We start from the raw sequence: 20,737 nt of genomic DNA, 5'->3' as shown, positions 1-20,737 counted from the left end.
CACTGACACAGAGACGGCACCCCACCTTTGTCCGGTTCATGACCATTGTTTTGGATTTGAAGGTGGTTAGGAGCTGGCTTGCTTACATTGGTGGTTTGAGTCTCACCAATGTGAGTCTAAAACATTTCAAACAGAATTTGTTTTTGGATTTCAAATGTCCTTTTCTGCGGATATTCTATTACAAAGAACTGCGATTGTGCAACTCCAATAAACATTTGGAGCCCAGATCACACAAAAAACCCCCACTGTCAGTAACTTCCTATTGGTAGATATCATTTAAGAAAATATTCTGCTGCGACTGAAGGCCCATCCTCAACAGCTCTAGCAAAAGTTGCTGCTGCTACAGCGGCACCTAAGTTTAGTGGATGGAGAGGAAACTTAAAACAAAGTTAGCAACAGAGGAGAAGTTGATCAAAAGGAAGTAAAAGATGAAAGTAAGAGAGGATGGCGTGAAGGAAAAATGAACAAGAGTGTAATTGTAGTAGAGCCCCGGGTCTGGGAGCGTGGGGAGGAAGCAGAGAGGCGCTGAATCCCTGTAGCATCCTCTGCTAGCCTGCAAGCAAATGCTAACACCGTGACTCATTAAGATGGGAACGCACACGGATGTTTCCACACCTAGATGGGATTACAGATACATGAACACACACACAGATCTGCAAGCTGGATGTGCGCACCTATTTACTGTAATCTCGCTCAGGGTGTCGTTCTCATTATCATTACGTTTCATCAGCACAATAAGGATTAAAATTTAAAAGTGTTATACGATGAATGCTGCTTGGAGACAAATCAGACTTTAATAAGTGTAGATGGGTTGAGAGAGAAGAGGTGCCGTGTGAATAATTCCCTTTCATTTAGGTGTGTGTGTTTTTAGCCTGGTGCTGGGCCAAGCTTAATAAGTTTCACACTGCTGACAGTTATTCAGATTTGAGCAATACGGCCTCCTACGTGGAGAACAGACGCCTTCTGTGTAACGCACTCTCACACCGAGACGAGCCTCTGCGCGAGGAAGCACGAAGATGTGAGCTTTTCAGACCTCCTCGCTTTGTGTGTCTGGAAGTTTATTCACACTGGCGTTTGCTTACTTGGCATGACAGGGACAGACAGTTGCCACTGGCTAATTTTCCGCTGTAGGAAAATTTGGCCTAAAATAATAAATTACAGCCATGTAATTCACTGAATTGAGTTCCCAGAGTTGGTTAAAAACCAACTCGGTTACAATCTCTTGAGTCCTTCTGTGGAGGGACGAGTCATTTAGTGGAAGTGGGACTATTTGTTACAATGTCGGTGATTGAAAACAACTAAAAATCAAAACGTATATGCCTATTTGTACCTGAGGATATATTCTTTTTCCTGGGAAGAACTGAATGAATGTTATTATTTTTTTGTGTGTGGTGTGCAGCTGCAGTTTGTTTGGCTCCATTCCTCAGGGAGAAAATGGGATGGAGAAATGATTTATGAGTTTCGAGCTACATTTTCTGTGTTGGAACCTGCAGGAGGTGCTGAATCAGGATAACGTTGTACTTTGTGACAAACGACTCCACACCTGAGAATGGCATTTATTGACCAGAATTGATTATGAAGATTAGAAATTTATCAGCCGGCAATTGTTATCCAGTTATATATGAATTATGCTTCTGTAAAACCTGAAGCAGCTTTGTGTCATTTAAGATTGGTTCTTACAGTTTGTTTACTGTAGACACACAATTTGCTTGCATTTTTTTCTTGAATCCTTTAAAATTTCCAAAGATAAAATCATTTGATGAAGGTGAAAAGAAGGCAAATAATATTTCAAAAGCAACAAGGTAATTTAAAGTAAGCTCTCAACTCAAGCCCTCAACATACAGTTATGAGGCATCTCTCCGGCCCTGTCAAGACTTTGGTGGATTTTTTCCTTATTTTCCAAAGTGAAAGCATTACTCCTCATTCATAAAGGGGGAGAGGTTAAGTGGAACGAGCCAAGAGACACCGAGGGTCCTGGCCAAGTGTGGGGATGAGCGGAGCATCAGGACGAGGGTAAGCAACGTTGCCAACTTAGCAAATTTGTCGCTATATCTAGCAACTTTTCAGCAACAAATTTAGCAATTATTTTCTGTGTTGATGGAAACCTCAGTGAAAACATGTGAAAGCACCAATCGCTCTGCAGTAACTGCTGAGTGAGCAGCTAGTGCTGCTGTGAACTCGCTTTAGGACGACTTCAGACTTCAGACCAACACAGAAGCTTTATGAACCGGTCAAACCCTGGACTGGATCAACAGGCACTGACTGCAGAGTCTTTAACACACAGTTCGCACTTCATGAAACCTCTGTGAACCAAAAAAATTAGGGTAATGTTCCCAAGTAATGTAGCTAAAGTCTTCTCACGTCTTGTTCTCTTAAGCCCATTTCACGTGTGGTCTCTTCTTCACGTGTGAGCTAGATGTGTTTTAAGATTAGAGATTTTGATTCAAGTAGTGAAATCAGTGTGACATTCGCAATCTTTGTAGAGTCAAAGATGCTGCTGGAAACACATGAGAAGAAAGGCTGGTTCAGCGAACAGATGGCCTATTGATCTATCCTGATTAAAGTCTTTTGGGGAAAGTCAACCTGCTGTTGTGGTTCAACAAAGTCAGATGAGAAACGGTGAGTCACACCGGATGCAAGCAAAGCTCGGTGGGCATAACTTTTGAAACAAACTTATGGACCTTGACTTGGGAAGTCAGAAACATATTTAACTTCAAATGATGTACGCCTCTTTGTTTTTCCAAACTCTAACTCTTCCTATCTGTGTCTATATCGTCTGTTGTCTACTGACAAGGCCACTGTCATTATGAGAATCTGAAAACGGCCAAGGCCGCCGGTTCCTCCCTTAGCCGGTTTCCATGGTGAGAGTGTGAATATGTATACGTTTGACACAATAACTGAGTGTGTACATGATGAGCCCACAGGAGGAGATGAAAGGGAAAAAGGAAGATAATTACGTTACGTTTCTTTAGCCGTTATTTTGCTTGAACTCCTGTTTATATTTGGTGGGGAAAAAATCCAGAAGTGAAAACCAAAAGTATAAACGCCTCAGTTTTTTCTTTGCATAACTCACCACCTTTAGACAGGAGAACTTAAAAGAAATGTCACACAGACCGTAATATAAAATCAATGCTGCTCGGTTTCTCTTCTTTTAATTTATATATGTAAATTCTTTTTAAATTTCATGAAGAATGAAGGTAGGAGATAATAAGCAGAAGTCGCTGAAAAGCTGTGTGGGTCTGCAGCTGCAGTCCAAGGCCAAAGGCTTAATGGAGACTCTCTGCTGCAGTTTCTACAGACAAACACACAAAAGCCCACCTCACACATCATTGTCGGGTCCAGAGGGAGGGGAGAAGCTCTGGCTGAGCTGCTCACATCAGTCAGTGCCTCTTCAATCCATAACGAAAATCCCTCAGTTCATTGCTGTGAAATTAAAAAGGGAGCCTGGAGGTTGTGGTTGTTTGCTTTAAGCAGGTGAAAGCAGAGAGTTTTATTGATTAAGATATCACTTTGGCTACAGTGCGATATCTTCTCGCATCACTTTTTAACCCGATATGTACATACCTGCATTTTGATTCTCTCACATTGTCTATGAACAGAACAAAGAGTTCAACTGTGCTGCTTTCTTCTCTTTGTACAAGTATGTTTCCTTGGATGTTCACATTTATATTATATTCTTCAACAGTGAAATGAAGAGCCGGCCCAAACTAAACTTATTTGTAGCGGCTCCAAACCATCAAATGGCCTTTTGTAAATTCATAAATTTTAACACATACCATAGATCTAAGATTAGTATTTCTTTTCTGAGGAAAGGAAATAATTAGTTAGATGTTTCAGCATAAATAAATGAAAATATGAAAAAATTGTATCTAAATTTACGGTAAGTTTTAAAGTAATTGGCAAGTCTACTTTGTAAAAGTGTGAAGAATAACCTCCACTTGATGGTTGTGTTAGCATGGTTACAATCTGATGGTGTGAGTTTAATATTTTCTTTTGGTTTAATCTCAGTTTGTTCAAGTACAACTCAGCAATACCACATATTAATCCATCACTTCTTTTAAAACCAGCCAATTATAATTTGTGTCCCAGATTCCTCCACATCTGAACCGCTGTAAGTGGTGGAAATGTTCTTAACAGGAAAATGAGCCCTGTAGCAAAATATGCTTATTATAGCAGATCAACAAATAAGTCATGCTTTAAGATTTTCCTAAAAGTGGATGCCTTTATAAGCATATAAACACAGAGCATAATGCAATGATATGAATTTGTTTTTGCTCTGGAATCAGTAGAAAATGAAATGCTTTATCCTAAGCATAAGTAAAATCCCTGGGATATTTTATTCTAAACACCTATTTTCCATTTAGGGAAAATGATTCAAATTGTCTTTTTATTCACTGTTCAATATACTAGGAACTTTTATTCACCGTTGGAAATTAAAGGTGTTTTACCGTTTATTCCCTCAAAGTTGATTTATTGCTTCTGTAAATAACCGTTCCTTAAAGACTAAATTGCCCAATTATGTTGTTTTCATATTAAAATAAGCCCTCGGTGAGAAGCTGATTGCATTTGTTCTGAACACACCCCAAAGTGTTGATGAAGCACTCTGTTTTGGTCATTAGATTAAAAAGGGGCTTCATGTGTGGGCCTCTGAGAGGCTGCAGTGTGTTTTGTGTGGAGTGTCTGTGGATCGCACTGAAGTGAGTGACGGCTTCATTCATCACTGCGCACAGGTGCAGCTCTGAAGGGAGCGCAGTTGGTGTGTTGCAGAAGTGTTTTCAACTACCTTGGAGTGTTTTAAAGTATATATGCTGCTTGTGCCCCTGGAGATCTGGGGGCTCTTACCAAAGAGAGAAGTTTGTGTTGCTTAGATAAATTCATGTTTATTAATTATTCCTTCCCGCTGGTTTTTGTCTCAAGCTCACTGCTTTACTATGTAAGCTTGTAGTTGGGGGTCATTTTAAAATTTAAGGATTTAATAAGTGAAATGACCCAATAAAATAAAGATTTTTTTTTTTAGGTAATATTTAGTCAATGTTATTTTTTTTTTAAACAAATTTAATATTTAACGTCTGATTAACTGAAAGTGTTTTTAATTTAAGTTTGATAGTTAGTTAGGATGTCAAAACTATTTCTTCCTTCTGATTTCAAGAGCTTGCACAGTAATTCTTCTATTGTTGTATAAAACAGTAAATTGTAATTTTCTCAAGTGTGAACCATGTGGACCGTTTTGGTCTTTCTGGGACTTGCTTACTCAGCGTTCTTCGGACCAGAGCTGATCAAGATGAGGCAGTTTTTAGTTTCTGTGACCATCAGCTGTGGGACAAACCGCCTTAAAACCTGAGATGTACAGAAACGGTTTGTTCCTTCAAATCCGGACTGTTTACTGCAGCTTTTGATCACAAACGATCAGACTAATGAATAAATATCAAAGTGTATCTTTGATATCTGCATTGCAGCTTATATTTCTTTTAAGAATAGCTTTTATGCTTATGCTTTGCTATTTCTGTTTCTCTTTCCTTTCATCTCCTGCAAAGCCCTGTGGATTGTCTTGTGTGTGAACGGTGTTATATAGAGCTGTCTAATGTGTGAGTGAAAGTAAAGGAGCAAAACCACTTTTTGTGTAGGGATAACTTTTAATGAAATCTAAGCTGATCATAAAAACACAATAAAAAAGAAAAATGTGTATTTATGTCTCACCTTGACAAAAGCAATCAGCCCTCGATTGCTTCGTGCAAGCTCAGATCATTAGCAGTCTGGAAGTGGAGAGAGCAACTCCGACTGGACCAACGTTTTAAAAGACGGCTCTGAAAACCTGTAAAATATGAATGAAAAGTTTGCAACACTCTGCTGAAAGTCTCATTGTTGCAGCTGTTTGAATACGCCTGCAGACACGTTTCAACAAGTCTCTATGTGTCTCATTCCATCATGAAACCTATTTTTTTTCTGCAAGAACCTCTCACATCTTCTGCACTTCTTCTGACTAATAATTGTGATTTCTTTGGTCTGTCGCATCTTCGACACTAAAAAGTGTTGTCGTCAAGCGCTGAAATATATTCACTGATCTGTAAAATGTGAATATTTTGGTTTCATTGTTAATATAAATAACTTGTAATTGAACCCGTTTACTTCACAAAGTTGTATGTTTTGCTTGAGAACGGTTTCCCTCTGTGCTTCACAGGGTACTACGGGAAGAGCTGCACCGACGCCTGCCACCTGAACCCGTGTGAGAACGAGGCTCAGTGCCACCGGAAGCCGAGTTCTTCCCACGGATACATTTGTGACTGTGGAGACAATCACTACGGGCAGTACTGCCAGCACAGGTACACGCACACACACACACGGAGACACGCAAACAAGCTTAATTGATTCAGCAAGTGAACCCCAATTTACCTGTGAGATGTCAACAGCGTCTGAAGTACTTTGAAGTCTAAAACCATTTAAGCTCTGTGAGCGTCGGTGTGTCTTGTTAGCTCCCTCTCTGACTTGTTGCCCCACATCTCCAACACTGCTTGTAATTCACTGCGGGACAGGTTCAGGCAGGAGTCAGAAGACACTCTCGCGCGTTAAGGTTTCACGCGTGCGCTCAGTTTTATTCACAGCGAGAGTGACTCTGACCTGACACCGAGCACTCGGCCTCTCCGGGAAATCCACCCAGCTTCAGCTTTTCCCCATGATCTGCTCTTTGTTTGAGTTCAGGAGTTTCAACCGTTCGCAGTTCAACTAATGTGTGTGTTTTCCTTTAAGATGCTCTTTGGCAGATACTAATAAAATACACACTTCATATAATCAGTGTTCATAAATATATGCATGTACTGCCACTTTCAAAGCCCCGTTAATCGCATCAGCTATAAAGTGGAGAGAACAAGAAATGTAAAAAAAAAATAAAAAATCAGAAATGCAGCTTGAAGATTTTCTGATCTTATATTTCTTTTTATGTTATGCAATTTCTCTAAACTTGACATAATAAATAACGTTAAATAAGTTGGCAGGTGAATCAAATTTCTCCCCGAGGGAAGGCTTGTAATTTGTACGAATGTTTTGATTGTGAGGAAAGTCTTTTCTTCCTCGCCTCTGTTCTCCCTTCAAGGATTATCGTCAAACAAAGCAGTTTGTCTTTTATAAAACAAATATGCACTATTGGATGAGTCAATAAATGCTTTTCTTCCCAGATCAACTACATCTTGTGTTTGTTATATTGAAGGAATTCACAGTAACTTCCTGCCAGATGCAATAAAGAGATGCAGACAAGCAATGAAAATCTGTTTTCCAATGACTTCTCAAACTTCATACGTGGCATTTGATTGTAAAGCCTTGAGATTTATTTGTAAGAGACTCAGCTGCTACTTTAAATTTCCTTCTTTTCGAGTCATTTCAGAATAAAAAAATTGCCAGACTGACACTACTACTGATACATATTGTTGTTCTGCTTCATTCGTCTGCTGTGTCTGTGTTTTCAACACGTAGGATTGACCACCAGTGCCCCAGGGGCTGGTGGGGCTCCCCCACCTGTGGACCATGTCACTGTGATATGAACAAAGGTTTTGACCCCGACTGTAACAAGACCAGTGGACACTGTCACTGCAAGGTAATCAACGCAAACGCAACAGCTTGGTTTCACAGCGTGAGGTGGGCAACCTGTGCATCTACAGCATTTCCAAAAAGAAAAAGAAAAGTATCAAAAATTGAGTGGAAAAGTGTGTGTATTGATTGCAGAAATACGAGAGGACGGTTGAAGGAAACAAAAGTAATTTATTATTTACACGGCAGCTCAGGCAACATCAGACACAGAGCTTTGAACCCTTTTGAATTAAAAATGGACTGGAAAAAAAACAAAAAACGTATTAAATAATTGCAAGCTCTTTGGTTCAAAATTCACCTGAAAAGAGGGGAAAAGGCCAGACCTCACAGAGTATTACAGACTGATCAAGACACACTACTCTAAGATGAGTCCTTTGTTTCAACACATCTACCTTCTGTTCATTTATTTGTGCCGTAAAATGTTTGTGTGCAGCCAGGATGCTTAACCCAGATATACCCTGCACTTAATCTGATGTTTTGACCACAATGTTTAATCTCTGATATCGACCTCGGCTCTGACCCTGACACACACATTACACACTCACACATCCCCATCCCAGAGGAAGACATTTTGTTGACTTAATTATGGTTCCTGGAGACTTGGAGATTCTCCAGATTTTGTACGATGATCCAGATCAATGTCTAAGCATTGCTTTGGTTCTCCTCTGTTTCTTCTGGCCACTGTTTCCATAATAATTACGCCCCCCACCCCCCATTCCTGCCACAAAGTGGCACTTGTATGTCCAATAAATCCAGCTCATACAGCTCTTACAGCTAATTTGACATTGAATTGGTAATTCATGTTATTGCTGCTTTTGTTTTTGAGTGCACAGAAAAAAAAAAAAGCAATAGTCAATGCACTTCTGGCGATTGTTAAGCTTCTGCTGACACGGAAAGATGTGAAGGTGGAGATCTGGAGCAGCAGCTGGAAAAAGAAAAATGGTGGGAAAAAAAATATTTTTTTTAACTGTATTGTAATTTCAATTATACTTATTGTTATTCGCAAAGGGGAATTAGATAATTACATCAAAATGTCTCACCTTTATCATGTTGCATCACAGCAAATTTGTCCAAATTTCCAGATATTTTCCCACATCACATACATGTACATACCTGATGTGTTGAAACCGTTTCCAAAACTGAGCTGCAGAACATTTTTGACAAAAGTCAGGCTGAGTGTGGTGAGTGCAGTCACTGCAGGAGCTCGTCTTCTCTGTTCAGGAGTTTCACTATCGACCTCGAACCTCTGACACCTGCCTCCCGTGCGACTGCTACCCGGTGGGCTCCTTTTCACGATCGTGTGATCCCGAGACGGGCCAGTGCCAGTGCAGGCCTGGCGTGATTGGCCGCCAGTGCAACATGTGCGACAACCCTTTCGCTGAAGTCACTAATTCAGGATGCGAAGGTGAGAAGGAAGAAACTAATCCTTTCAAATCTGTTTCATTTTGCCTTCTTTTTCTCTGAGCATCTGTTATTTCTGATTTGTTTGCTTGTCCGTGAACATAAGCTTGGAAGTCTCTGAATGTGTCTGTGTTTGTTGGTTTATTTTCAAATTTTAAATAGCTCCAAATCTTTTTTTCAGCATGTCAAAGAAGAATCGTAGAATTTCAGTGGCTTGGCTTTTTATCCTGATACGTAAAACGTTTTCACTGTGCTCTCCTTGCAGTTATCTACGATGGCTGTCCAAAGACCATCACTCAGGGGATCTGGTGGCCCCGAACCAAGTTTAACCTTCCCGCTGCCGTCCCCTGCCCCAAAGGCTCTGTTGGTTAGCACACTCATATTAATGCCGTCCCATTATAATCCTTGTCCGTTTTAAACAGTGTCTTTAAAGCTTCCTTTTCTGCCTCCGTCAGGCGCAGCAATCAGACACTGTGATGTGGAGAGAGGGTGGCTGGAACCCGACCTTTACAACTGCACCTCGCCTCCGTTTGTAGAGCTCAACATTGCTGTACGTAGACGACTTTACAGACGTATACAATGAGATACTTGTGTTTATAGGTTTCATTCGATCGTACAAGATTATTCATTTAAAACGGGGGATGGGGGGATACCTAAAAAGATTAATTTGCGTCTGATAATTCTGATTCAGTTTGTCTCTTTTTAAAGCTCAAAGTTGTTTTGTAAGGTCACCAACTCATTCAGACCTCAACATGCTAATCTGTGACTTTATTACTGTGTTGGGAAGGAAACAGAAATATAACTTTGGGTGTCTCTTTTAAAGCTCAAAGTTGTTTTGTAAGGTCACCAACTCATTCAGACCTCAACATGCTAATCTGTGACTTTATTACTGTGTTGAAAGTAAGGGAAGGAAACAGAAATATAACTTTGGGTGAACCAAATTAAATTCTCTCAGGATCAAGGATAGGGGTTGTAACTTATCCTTTCAGTACCTTAAGATTTCCGTGCTAATATCTTTTGAGTGTGAAATCCTATTAACATTTCCGAGGATGTAAATGATGTATTTCTTTTTTTATTGTTATTGTTGTTGTTTTGTATAGCTTGATTCCCTGGAACGTAATGAGACAGAGCTCAACACCATCATGGAGAAGAAGCTTGCTCACCAGCTCAGGGATGTTACCGAGGCTACCGGCCGGCTCTATGGCAATGACCTGCAGATTGCCGAACGTCTCCTCTCCCGCCTCTTGACATTTGAGACCCAACAGAGTGGTTTCGGCCTCACCGCCACTCAGGATGCTCACTTCAATGAGGTAACGGACAGTCACGTTGTTGTTGTCTGCTTGGTTCCAGCATTTCCTGTGCATGTGATGTGCACACGTTGAACGCAGATTGCTATTACCTTTATTAGTTCTAGTTTTAAGCTGCTACTTTTAGGACTTTCTGTCATAGGCTGCTTTACTGAGGTGCTGATGCTAGTTTGTGCTAGGGGTTGAACGACTACATATTTTTTAAGGTCGACTACGTCATGATAATAGTCGAGTCGATGTCGACTAGTCGCGGTGACGTCATAGTGACGTAAGCGCAAAAAACCTTCACAACTTGGAGGCTTCATTAGCTATTTTCACGGCACATATTGACGCCTCACACACACACACACACACACACACGCGCTTTTACTAAGTCTATTATGGAGAATTAAAAGAGCAATAAACAGATCATTCTTCGTGAGCAGCGGGGAAAAGTTTGTTGCACAAAGTCGGGTCTGACTTTTTTTTTCTAAACACCGGCTGATGCTGATGATCTCTGGATAGTTACTATAGGAGCAAATTATCACACTGACTACATGGTACTTTTGGAACATCACAAGCCAAACTTGTTATGAACGGATCCCGTTTGGTTACAGCTGAATTCAACGAAACCACCTACTTCTCCTATGCGCGCAGGAAGCTCTGCTGACTCAGCAGATTGAACGATTTAAGATATTTTCTAGTCAACGCCAACATGATAAAAGTCGAGTCGATGTCGAGTTGACTAGCCGTTAATGACGTCATAGCAACGCAAGACGCAAAGCTTTGAGTAACGTACAGGCTTTAGCCTATTACCCGCTTTCACGGAAAATACGGCATTTACACAGAACAGCAACAAGTGAAACAACAAAACATCGGGATAGTTTATGATAAATAATAAGTTGCTGGGAAACCAACATTCAAAAGGAAACGCACATCTTTTAGATGGCATGTAAAAACAATAAAAAGAGGGGGCACGGGGGCGGGGGGGTAAATAAAGTTCACTGTCATTAGCACAGTACAGAGCACTCGCGACACTCGCGAGCCGGCTAAGTGACATCCTTAGCGGGAAGGGGGCGAGTTTTAGACGGCTCGTGTTTTGTAGTCGACTGCAGCTGCAACTCCATCTCCTTTTAAAAACACTGTAAAACCACAAATATGCATCCATCTACATATCATTTAAACTAATGTATTAACTTATTTTTCTTGTGTCTTGTGACGTATACTGTGCTGTCAGATCAGCACAGGCTGTCACCACCGGCAATCACATGACTGCGACTAGTCGACATGAAATGTAAAAACTCGCGAGACGTCCTAGAGTCGACTAGTCAACTAGTCGACTAATTGGTTCAACCCCTAGTTTGTGCATTCACAGAAATAGCAAGATGAGGTTTTTGTTCGTTTGTTTGTTTTTTTTATTTCCTTTATTTAACCAGGTAAACCCTGTTGACATCTGGATCTCATTTTCAAGAGGGACCTGGGCAGAAGTTTGCCATACACAGCAACCTGGTTACAGGTTCTTCTGTCATTCTCTATAAAAAATGTTTTATCAGCATCTATTTATATAAAATTGAAAGTATATTCTTGTTTAATTCTAGATATGTAAAGCTAGGTTGCTATGTTGAGTTAAGTGGCTGATGGTTACTTACAGAGGAAATGCAGGTTGGAGTTGGTGCGCAATTAATTATTTTCCTGTGTGAAACGTACTGATCATAATGCTTTAATCTTCAGACTAATAAATTACTAAATGATAAAAAGAAATTGCACAAATCTTCAAGCAATGTGAAAACTAATCATCAATATGCACAGGTAATTTCTGTTATTTGCTAAGTGTTGCAATTTTGCAACACTGAGGTTCAAGACTTAACTTGAAAGTTGGCACAACTGGTATTTTTGAAATACCAGTTAAGCACAGCTTAAAACAATAGTTAATAATTTATTTGAACAAGTAGGCTAATGAGACCTTTCAGTCACAATAAGCTAGTTTTTGATGTTAGCTAGCTTTAAGATTTCTCACTTTGAAACCCCGTCTCGATCTTCCTGCTTTATATTTTACCTTGAGTTTGAAAAAGCTGCTTTTTTTAAGCACTGCCTGCACATGATTGATAGGCTGCACCATTGTAAGGGACAGTGTAGGTGACTCAATGTTAAAATAAGATGTCTAGCTCTCTGAAATGGGAAATGCTGCTGCTTTGACATAACCCATGAGAGATTGCAACATGTCAACTAACCACATCAGAATCTCGTTTCTCCTGCTGCAACCCTGACAGCTGAGGACGCACCAGCTGAGGCGATCACAGCCGTTTGACGAACACTTCTTTTGGGTTCTTGAAATATTTAATGTGCTTCTCAAATTTAGCAGAAAAAGTCAATTAAACATAATTTTTTTTTTAAAGTAACTTTTCCCATTTGAAAGGTATCAGTTGATGCTCCAGGTAGTTCCAAATTGTTTGCTGTAGCAAAGATATAAACATTTAGCCTTCTTTCATGAAATGCAAAAGGATATTTTCATTTTCTGCTTTATCACTGTCACTCAAAAACATTCTTACACATCACAGCAGTTCACACCATCTATTTCTAGCAATGTCAGTGGTGACGAAGCTTATTACAGTTTAATCCAGCTTTTCTTAACACATTTAAGATTTTATGCACGTTAGCAGTGATCCAACACTACCTCATATTTTTCACTCTGTAATCTTTAGCCGTTCAGTTTCCAGGGAGTCGTTTATTCATTTTAATAAGGTTCATAGCGCTTGAAAAAAAAAAAGGAAATAATTTTCTCTGATTTACAAATCTGGTAAAAATAATTAGTTTTTGCTAAAACTCAAGATTTCATCCATCTCCTGATAGATTTAGCCAAACCCCTGTGGAGGTAAACAAAGGCTGAAAACCCAAAGAGATTCTAATCCAATGAAGCAAAAGAATCCATCCTATATTTTCAAGTTTGGGTGCCTAATTTCAAACCTAATTCACATTTCTGTTTTAAATCTGGCAGGATTGTTCAATTATTTGTGTGCTGTATATTTTTTGTTAAAGAAATTTATCCTATTAAAACCGAGAGACGTCGGTAAACTTAATTTTGTTACATTTTAAAGAGTAAATGTGCAGTTAATTACAGTGTGATGCCCAGGCTGATGCCAAATGTAGATCAAATTCTCCCTGTTGCCAAATATGTGATTGTCTGACAAAAGGCAGTTTCTATGCCAACCCAGCAGCAGCATAAATTATATCCTATACAGAGGGAAATCAAAAGGAACCAAAAAAGAACCTCCTATCTGACATCTAGTTTAACCTGCCAATAAATCACAATTACACCTTCAGCTGCTTTATAGTGCCATAAACCCGCTGTGCATTCCCACAGTAATAGAATAGTAGTTTATATATATATTTGCTCATTCTTGAACAAAAACCTGAAATCTCTGGCTCTGTAATCTGAAGCTCACCCTGTGTGAATCAGTCCTGTTGTCTCTTTAAAGTTAATGATTATTTCTGAAGCATAATCACAGACAGCCTAGTGTTTGTTTGTTTTATTTTCTCAAAAAAGGCCAAGAATATACATCTGTTAACAGGTGACACCCCGCTTTAGAAAGCATCTATTAGGCCACAAGAGCAGGTGATGCAGAGGACAGTTTCTATAGTAACACGGTGGAGGCAGCAGAGATTTGTAGCTGCAAGAAAAACGAATAAAGGCTCGGTTGACAGTAGAGTTTTCACATCAGGAATAAGACTCCGAATAAAGGAAGACGTAAAACATTTCATGATCAAGCTGTGCTAAAAATTGAATCTGTGAATGAGTCCTTACTGTACGCATGCTGTTAAAATTTGAATGTTAGACATTTGAAACTGTATAATTTTTACAATACACATTATGCAAAAAAAATAAAAACATCTTGTGTCAGTTTATAGAGCTGCATGTTAGCATAATTATGGCCACTATGTGATAATGTTGTATTAGGGGTCTTAATTGTCGTTTTAGTATACATTGTGTATAACCAGAAATCATGTGATTAAAACTGTTTTGCTCAAAACAGCACGAATATTAAAGCTTGTTGTTTGACTGGCACATGCAATTTGTCAACAATTACGTTCACGCCACCTCATTTTCAGCCTGTCATTTATTTTCTCTGCAAAATGATTTACCTTTTACCTTGTTTCCCAGCCTCTTCCTCCTGTTAGACTTGATGTAACTTAAGAAGCAGAATGGGAAACCACACCTTATTAGTGTCAATCTGTTCAGTCCCTCCACACTTTTTGAGTGGTTTACTGGTTTCATTTATTGGGGCCTGCCCATAGCAATACAGGCATTGCATAGCAGGCACCTATTGTTCTACGAAAACGCATCACTGTAGTTCTTTTTATTGGAGAACTCTCTGGAATGACCTGGCCTTTAAAACTACTTGTGTTTTGGGCATTTTATAACTGATTTTAACCAACCATTGTTACACACAGGATTAGTGTGTCAATTTTAAATGAAGCTTAATGGAAATTTCAAAATAAAAGCCTCAATATTCCTGTCAGGTTAGTGACAATAATATTAGCCTGTATTATCTTTTCCTCTCAGGTTATGGCTAATGCATTGGCCTTTGACCTAATGATAATAAAAAAGGACTACAAAAACGCCATATCTGTAGTTCTAACTAACACTCAGTTAAAACAGAGCTTCCATTTAGAACTACCGGCTGTTTAGGCCAGTAAATAAGGGATTTAACCCAAACACTGTTAGACATTGGATTAGTGTGGGCATTTAAAATGAAGCTTATGTTTATTTTTCAAAATAAAAGCCTTTATATTCCCCTCAGGTTAATGCATAGGCGGTGCAATAATTATTCTTCTCTCAGGTTAGGAAACTAACCTTCTCACGGATAATTAATGACGAGCACAGAAGTCCAGAACACCACTAGGGTTTAAATCGTTCCTTCATCCTTCCAGCCCTTCATCCTTTCATCCCCTTCTAACATGACGAACAATCATGCACACACACTCACACACCGACCTAGGGAGAATTTAGAGAAACCAATTAACCTGACACTCATATTTTTGGACTGTGGGAGGAAGCCGGAGAACCCGGAGAAAACCCACCATGCACAGGGAGAACATGTAAACTCCATGCAGAAAAAAGTCCTGGAATTGAACCCAGAACCTTCTTTCTGCAAGGCAACAGTTCTACCAACTGCGCCACTGTGCATCATGCCTTCTTTTCTAAATCTTTAAACTTATATCTTTGTGTTGTGGTCTGTGCTTGTGAATTGAAGTCAATATGTTAACTTAAGTTCAGGAGGAGGGTCACATCCAGACCACACCTCTAATTATATGGATTTATCCAATTTCATCCCTTCGTCCCATCCATCCATTTTCCTACACACTTATCCCATTGAGATCTGTGCTGGTGCCCATCTCCAGTGGTCAACGGGTGAGAGTCTGTGTTCACCCTGGACAGGTCACCAGTCCATCACAGAGACAAACAATCATATCCACACGAACAGAGACCTAAAGAGAATTTAGAGAAACCAATTAACCTGACACTCATGTTTTTGGACTGTGGAGCCTTGAATCTCTTGAGAGAACCCACACCTGCACAGGGAGAACCTGCAAACTCCATGCAGAAAAAAGGCCTGGAATTGAACCCAGAACCTTCTTTCTGCAAGGCCACAGTTCTACCAACTGCGCCACTGTGCATCATGCCTTCTTTTCTAAATCTTTAAGCTTATATCTTTGTGTTGTGGTCTATCTTGAAATGAAGTCAATTGATTCTAACCTCGGAAGTAGGTCGCACTTGGTAATTTGTAATGAAGTCCAAACCTTCATCCATCCATTATTGTGAGAAGCCTGATGGTTTTGACCTGTAACGTGAAGAAGTGTTACACGTTTTCTTCAAATGCCTTCTTTCTCTTCCATTTTTCTGGTTTTCTCAAACCCAGAGCATGGCGAAACTTTTTCATTAATGACTTCTTCACTGGGAGGGGAGCCTTTGCTTCTGCAATCTCTTGATCCTTCTGTTTTAGCTCCTCTGAGATCTGATGATTGCGTGCAAGTTGCCGTTCAATCTCAGCAGTCGATGCATCCAGTTCTTCTTTATGCTTTACCTCGTTTAAAAAGAGCTTTCGTTTCATTTCGTCCAGTTCCTTTTGCAGCAGGTTCTTCTCAGCATGGAGGAATTTTGCTCTCTTCCCATTCCGTATCTCAACCTCCGCGTGACGATATCTCTCGTCTCTATGTTCTTGCTCCATTGATTGTATTTCCTCCCTAAGGGCTAAAATATCAACTTCATATTTTTGGACCATTTCTAGAGTCGCATCTTTGACTTGGTCCAGCTCTTTCTGGATGCATCTCTCCGCCTCTTCGGAAGCATCTTGCGTTGAAGCCAATTTTTGATGAAGCGTTTCATTCTCTGCCTGTAACTGTGCATAAAGCAGTTTGTTAATTTTCGCCATCTCATCATGAGCTTCTTTGTCATCCTTCAGCTCCCGCTCCAGTGAACATACCCGTTTTTTAAGGCTTAAAACATCTGTCTCTAATTTTTTGGTCATTTCCAGGTTTTCCTCTTTCATTTGGTCCAGTTCTCTCTGGAGACATGTCTCTTTCTCTGTGGTGGCGTTTTGCAGAGATGACAATTGTCCACGAAGAGCCTCATTTTCTGATTCTAAATCTGAATAAAGTATCTGGTTCATTTTCAAAACTTCAGCATGAGCTTCTTCATTGTCTCTAAGCTTCATCTGTAATGACTCCACTTGTTGTCCAAGGGTTTTAACAGAAGTATCATAGTTGGATTGTAAGTCTTGGTAAGAATCTGTCATCTTTTTCAGTTCTTCTTTCAGATGCCTCTCCTTCTCTGCAGACGTCTTCTTCAGCAGTGTCATGGCCTTCTTTATTTCTGTAGTCTGAGCTGGATTTTCACCTTTCAGGATCTTTAAAAAACTGTTGTTTGTCTTTGTTTGAGCGTTAGCAGATTTTTCTACCTCCAGCTCTTCCTGTAACGTTTCCACCTGTTCTGCTAGATTAATAATGTCGGTTTCAAGCTTGGCAAGAACTTTTTGGAGGGCTTTGTTTTCCATAAGAAGTTCATTCGTTCCTTTGTTTGCCTCACTACATAAGTCAACGTCGTTTCCATTAAAGTCGCATTTTTCTAGCTTCTGTTTTACTCTTTGCAGCTCCTCTTCCAAATCATTTGCTCTCTGGTGTTCCTCAATGAATTTGGCTCTTTCTGCATCCAAGAGAGTCTTTAGTCTTTTGACTTCCTCCTCAGAAGAATTACCGGCATCCTGATTTTGACTGTTCTTCCGTCCATCGTCCTGGCATTGAGCCTCCTCTTCGAAGAATTTCTTCATCTCAGTCTCCATTTCTCTCATAAAACGTTTTGAAAATATTCTGCAAATGATCCAAACAGTGATATCTCTAGAAGCTGTCTCCACTTGACCTTCTGCTTTCTGACTACCAAGAGAACTAATCGACTGAACTTCAAGTGAAGTTCTGTAGTGACATCACAACATGTCTTGTGACATCATAGGATTGTCCATGGTGATCTTTGACAGTGTTCTGGAATTCTGCACCTTGTGTTTTAAAAAAAAAAAAAGAAAAAATGAATTAAGAGGTCCAGCCATATTTACGTTCTCGTGATTCTCCTTATGTCGTCGATCGCGCTGCAGCTTTCTGTGGCGTCGACGCTAACTTTCAGCGTCGAAACGCCGGGTCCAGACCGACGCATGCGCTTTGGCAGGCCCCGTTTAAATTTCTTCAGAAATTTTCTAGTTGCTATTATAATGCTTGTCTAATTCTAAGATTGACCGAATGCCAAAATAACCATGGAAATGATTGTTTTTTTATTTTGTTTTGTAGATAGAAACAGGGTTCAGTGATATTAGACATTGTGTTTAAGGAACTTTGATTGTAGATTTATGTAGTTCAAATTTAATCAGTCTAAGTATTTTTTTATGAGCTACATAAAATCTAAACAGGCAGAGCTAATTATCCAGACACTTCCTGCTTGTCAAAATAAAAGCACTTCTTGTTATATTTAGTGAGACTCTTCACATCCTCTCTCCTTTATTCACTACAGAGTGCTTTATTCATTTTGAGTATTTTATCCAAGGGATTTTGTGAGACTTTACTTTGAAAATAACCTTTTGAATGCTTGTTTTTAAGTATATAGTGGTTTAAATATTTGCAGTTTGAAAAATGAAAACTATTGACTGGAAAGTTGAGCCCACCTTGAGCCATGGCCTGCCTGTCCTAAATTTTGCCTCTTAAAACAATTTCACTTTGAAACTATCATAGCAGCCCATGAACACAATAAACACAAACTTACATATTTGCTTTTAGTGCTAAATATATCATAACTAGCAGACCGCGTAATGATGGTGACTGATGTAGGAATACAAATAAACAAGTTCATCATGTTCTGAAAGCCATATTTCCAAACATGAGCAGACCCCAGGGAGCTAGAACAGTAAAGATAATAAAAGACACATGGCTTGCCTACAAAACTGCATTTCAGCAACATCAAATATACAAACCCTTCAGTAGTCATGCATTTTGTCTCTGCCCCCAAAAGATTTCCTTTGCTGGTTTGAATTTTTCCATTTCATCCCAACTGTCTGCCTTCCATCTCTTTCATTTTTTTTCATTCTTCTACACCCTTCCTAATTCCCTGAGCATTTCATCACCTTCTTCTCATACTGCACTGTCTGTAATTTCCCTTGTTTGTCTGGAGGTTGCCGTGTGTAATTTTTTTTTTTCCCTCCTCCCTTGAGCCTGGCATGACACTGCAGTAGTTTATTAGCTTTAGTGCAGCCTGACTGCAAAGATTCAGCGCCTCAAATATTACTCTTTGTTCAGAGGAGTCTGCAAGGCTGTGGCCTTTGTCTGTGATGCCTCTGACAGGCTTCCTTCCGTCCAGGGTTGCCACGAAAGGAAATTACAGGCGTCACGGACGGTGGTGAAGCCGGCTCTAATTGGAGTGAAGATTTTGTCTGGTTTGACGTTCAGCTTGCATTTTTGTAATTCATGGTAAAACACAGATGAAAGGATTTGCAGTGCTGTTTAAGAACAGAAAGGGCTCCTTTTCATTTCTCTGCTCATACATCCTACATTTACATTTGATGTGAAAAAGTTTGACACTTTAAAGTGTTTAATAAGGAAGTGTTATGCTTCTACTCATGAAGTCACGGGTAATAAAGAGAGACCATCTATGTGTAATTTAGTCTTAATGTGAATCCAGCTCTTCTGCGAAGGACTCAGAGGGTTTGTTGGAGAACATTAGTGAACAAACAACACCATAAAGACCAAGGAACTCAGAGAGAACCTTGTGAAGATCTTTAAAACAGAACTTGGTCATAAAACGAAATTCCAAGCTTTGAAGGAATATTTCTTTATTCCAAGATCAGAAACTGTAAAGCGTCTGACACAAGTAAGCTCCACCCGAGAGACGGCCGTCAACATAAACCAATAAGGAGCAGTTAGTCAGAGAATCAGCCAATAGGCCCATTGTAGCTTTGGAAGAGCTGCAGAGGTACACAGCTCAGGTGCAAGAGACTGTTGGTTGTTCATCCCTTGATATATGGGTCAATGTACATTTGTGGAAGAGTTGCTGTGGTGAGAGGAGACCAAAATCAAACTTTTTGGCCAGCATGCAAATCATAATAACATCAAGAAGGAATATCACAGTTCCCACAGTGAAGCATAATGGTGGCAGTATCAGGCTGTGGGGGTTGAAGGGTGTTTCCATCATCGTCTCATAGTTCATTAAAATACAGGCAGACTCAAATCAAGGACACTCCTGAAAGAAAACCGCTCCACACTTTCCAAATTTTGATTTGTAAAAAATTTTGACTGTTTAATTTTTCCTTCCACTTAACAATTTTTCTCTGCTTTGTGTTGGTCTGCAACATAAAGTTCCAGTTGAGACCGTGTTCCAACGGTCCAAATTTTCCTGCACCATGTTCTTATCTGCATTTTCCAATTGTTCATGTTCCTGCTGCTTTCAGAACGTCCTGCGAGGCTGCAGCGTGCTGTTGGGTCCCACTACCTCCGGGCTTTGGCGGGCTCTCGCACAAAACCAGAATCACCTTCTCGGCGGTGGTCCAGCTGAGCTGACGGAGCTGCTGGAGCAGTACTCCAAGAACCTAGCCCAGAACATGAAGCTTACCTACCTCAACCCTGTGGCCTTGGTCTCCCCCAACATAGGTGAGAATAGGTTGATGGCACTTGCAGGCTGACGCACGGCATCGTTAAAACCAGTAAAAACGAACGAGTCACTTCTAAAGTGCTAATCTTTGCAGAAAATATGATTTGGTTTTCTTATAATTCTCAAAATCTCTGCTGTGAAATCAACCAGAATGACTCATTGTGAAGCGGGAGACGAAGAGCGCTAATGCAAATGATGATGGCACAGCCGGAGTGCTTGGCAGGAGCACAAAACGACTGAATTTCACACTCCCACTCAAACATAGCAGCTAATTCTATGAGCACATGCGCAA

The 20,737-nt window shown here is 40.0% G+C and overlaps 1 protein-coding gene across 1 annotated transcript in view; it reads left to right on the top strand.

Moving 5' to 3' along the window:
* Positions 1 to 20,737, top strand: part of celsr3 (cadherin, EGF LAG seven-pass G-type receptor 3) — a 105,298-nt gene that overhangs the window by 64,452 nt on the left and 20,109 nt on the right. Inside the window, 7 exon segments of the mRNA XM_044142065.1 lie at positions 6,179 to 6,320; positions 7,465 to 7,585; positions 8,800 to 8,983; positions 9,245 to 9,346; positions 9,435 to 9,529; positions 10,080 to 10,289; positions 20,246 to 20,444. Of these exon segments, the coding sequence (XP_043998000.1) occupies positions 6,179 to 6,320; positions 7,465 to 7,585; positions 8,800 to 8,983; positions 9,245 to 9,346; positions 9,435 to 9,529; positions 10,080 to 10,289; positions 20,246 to 20,444 (1,053 nt within the window).

Source organism: Gambusia affinis, linkage group LG01 (genome assembly GCF_019740435.1).
Source record: "Gambusia affinis linkage group LG01, SWU_Gaff_1.0, whole genome shotgun sequence".
Taxonomy (NCBI): Eukaryota; Metazoa; Chordata; class Actinopteri; order Cyprinodontiformes; family Poeciliidae; genus Gambusia; species Gambusia affinis.
Note: the sequence above shows the minus strand (reverse complement) of the source record. Positions and strands in the feature narration are given on the sequence as shown.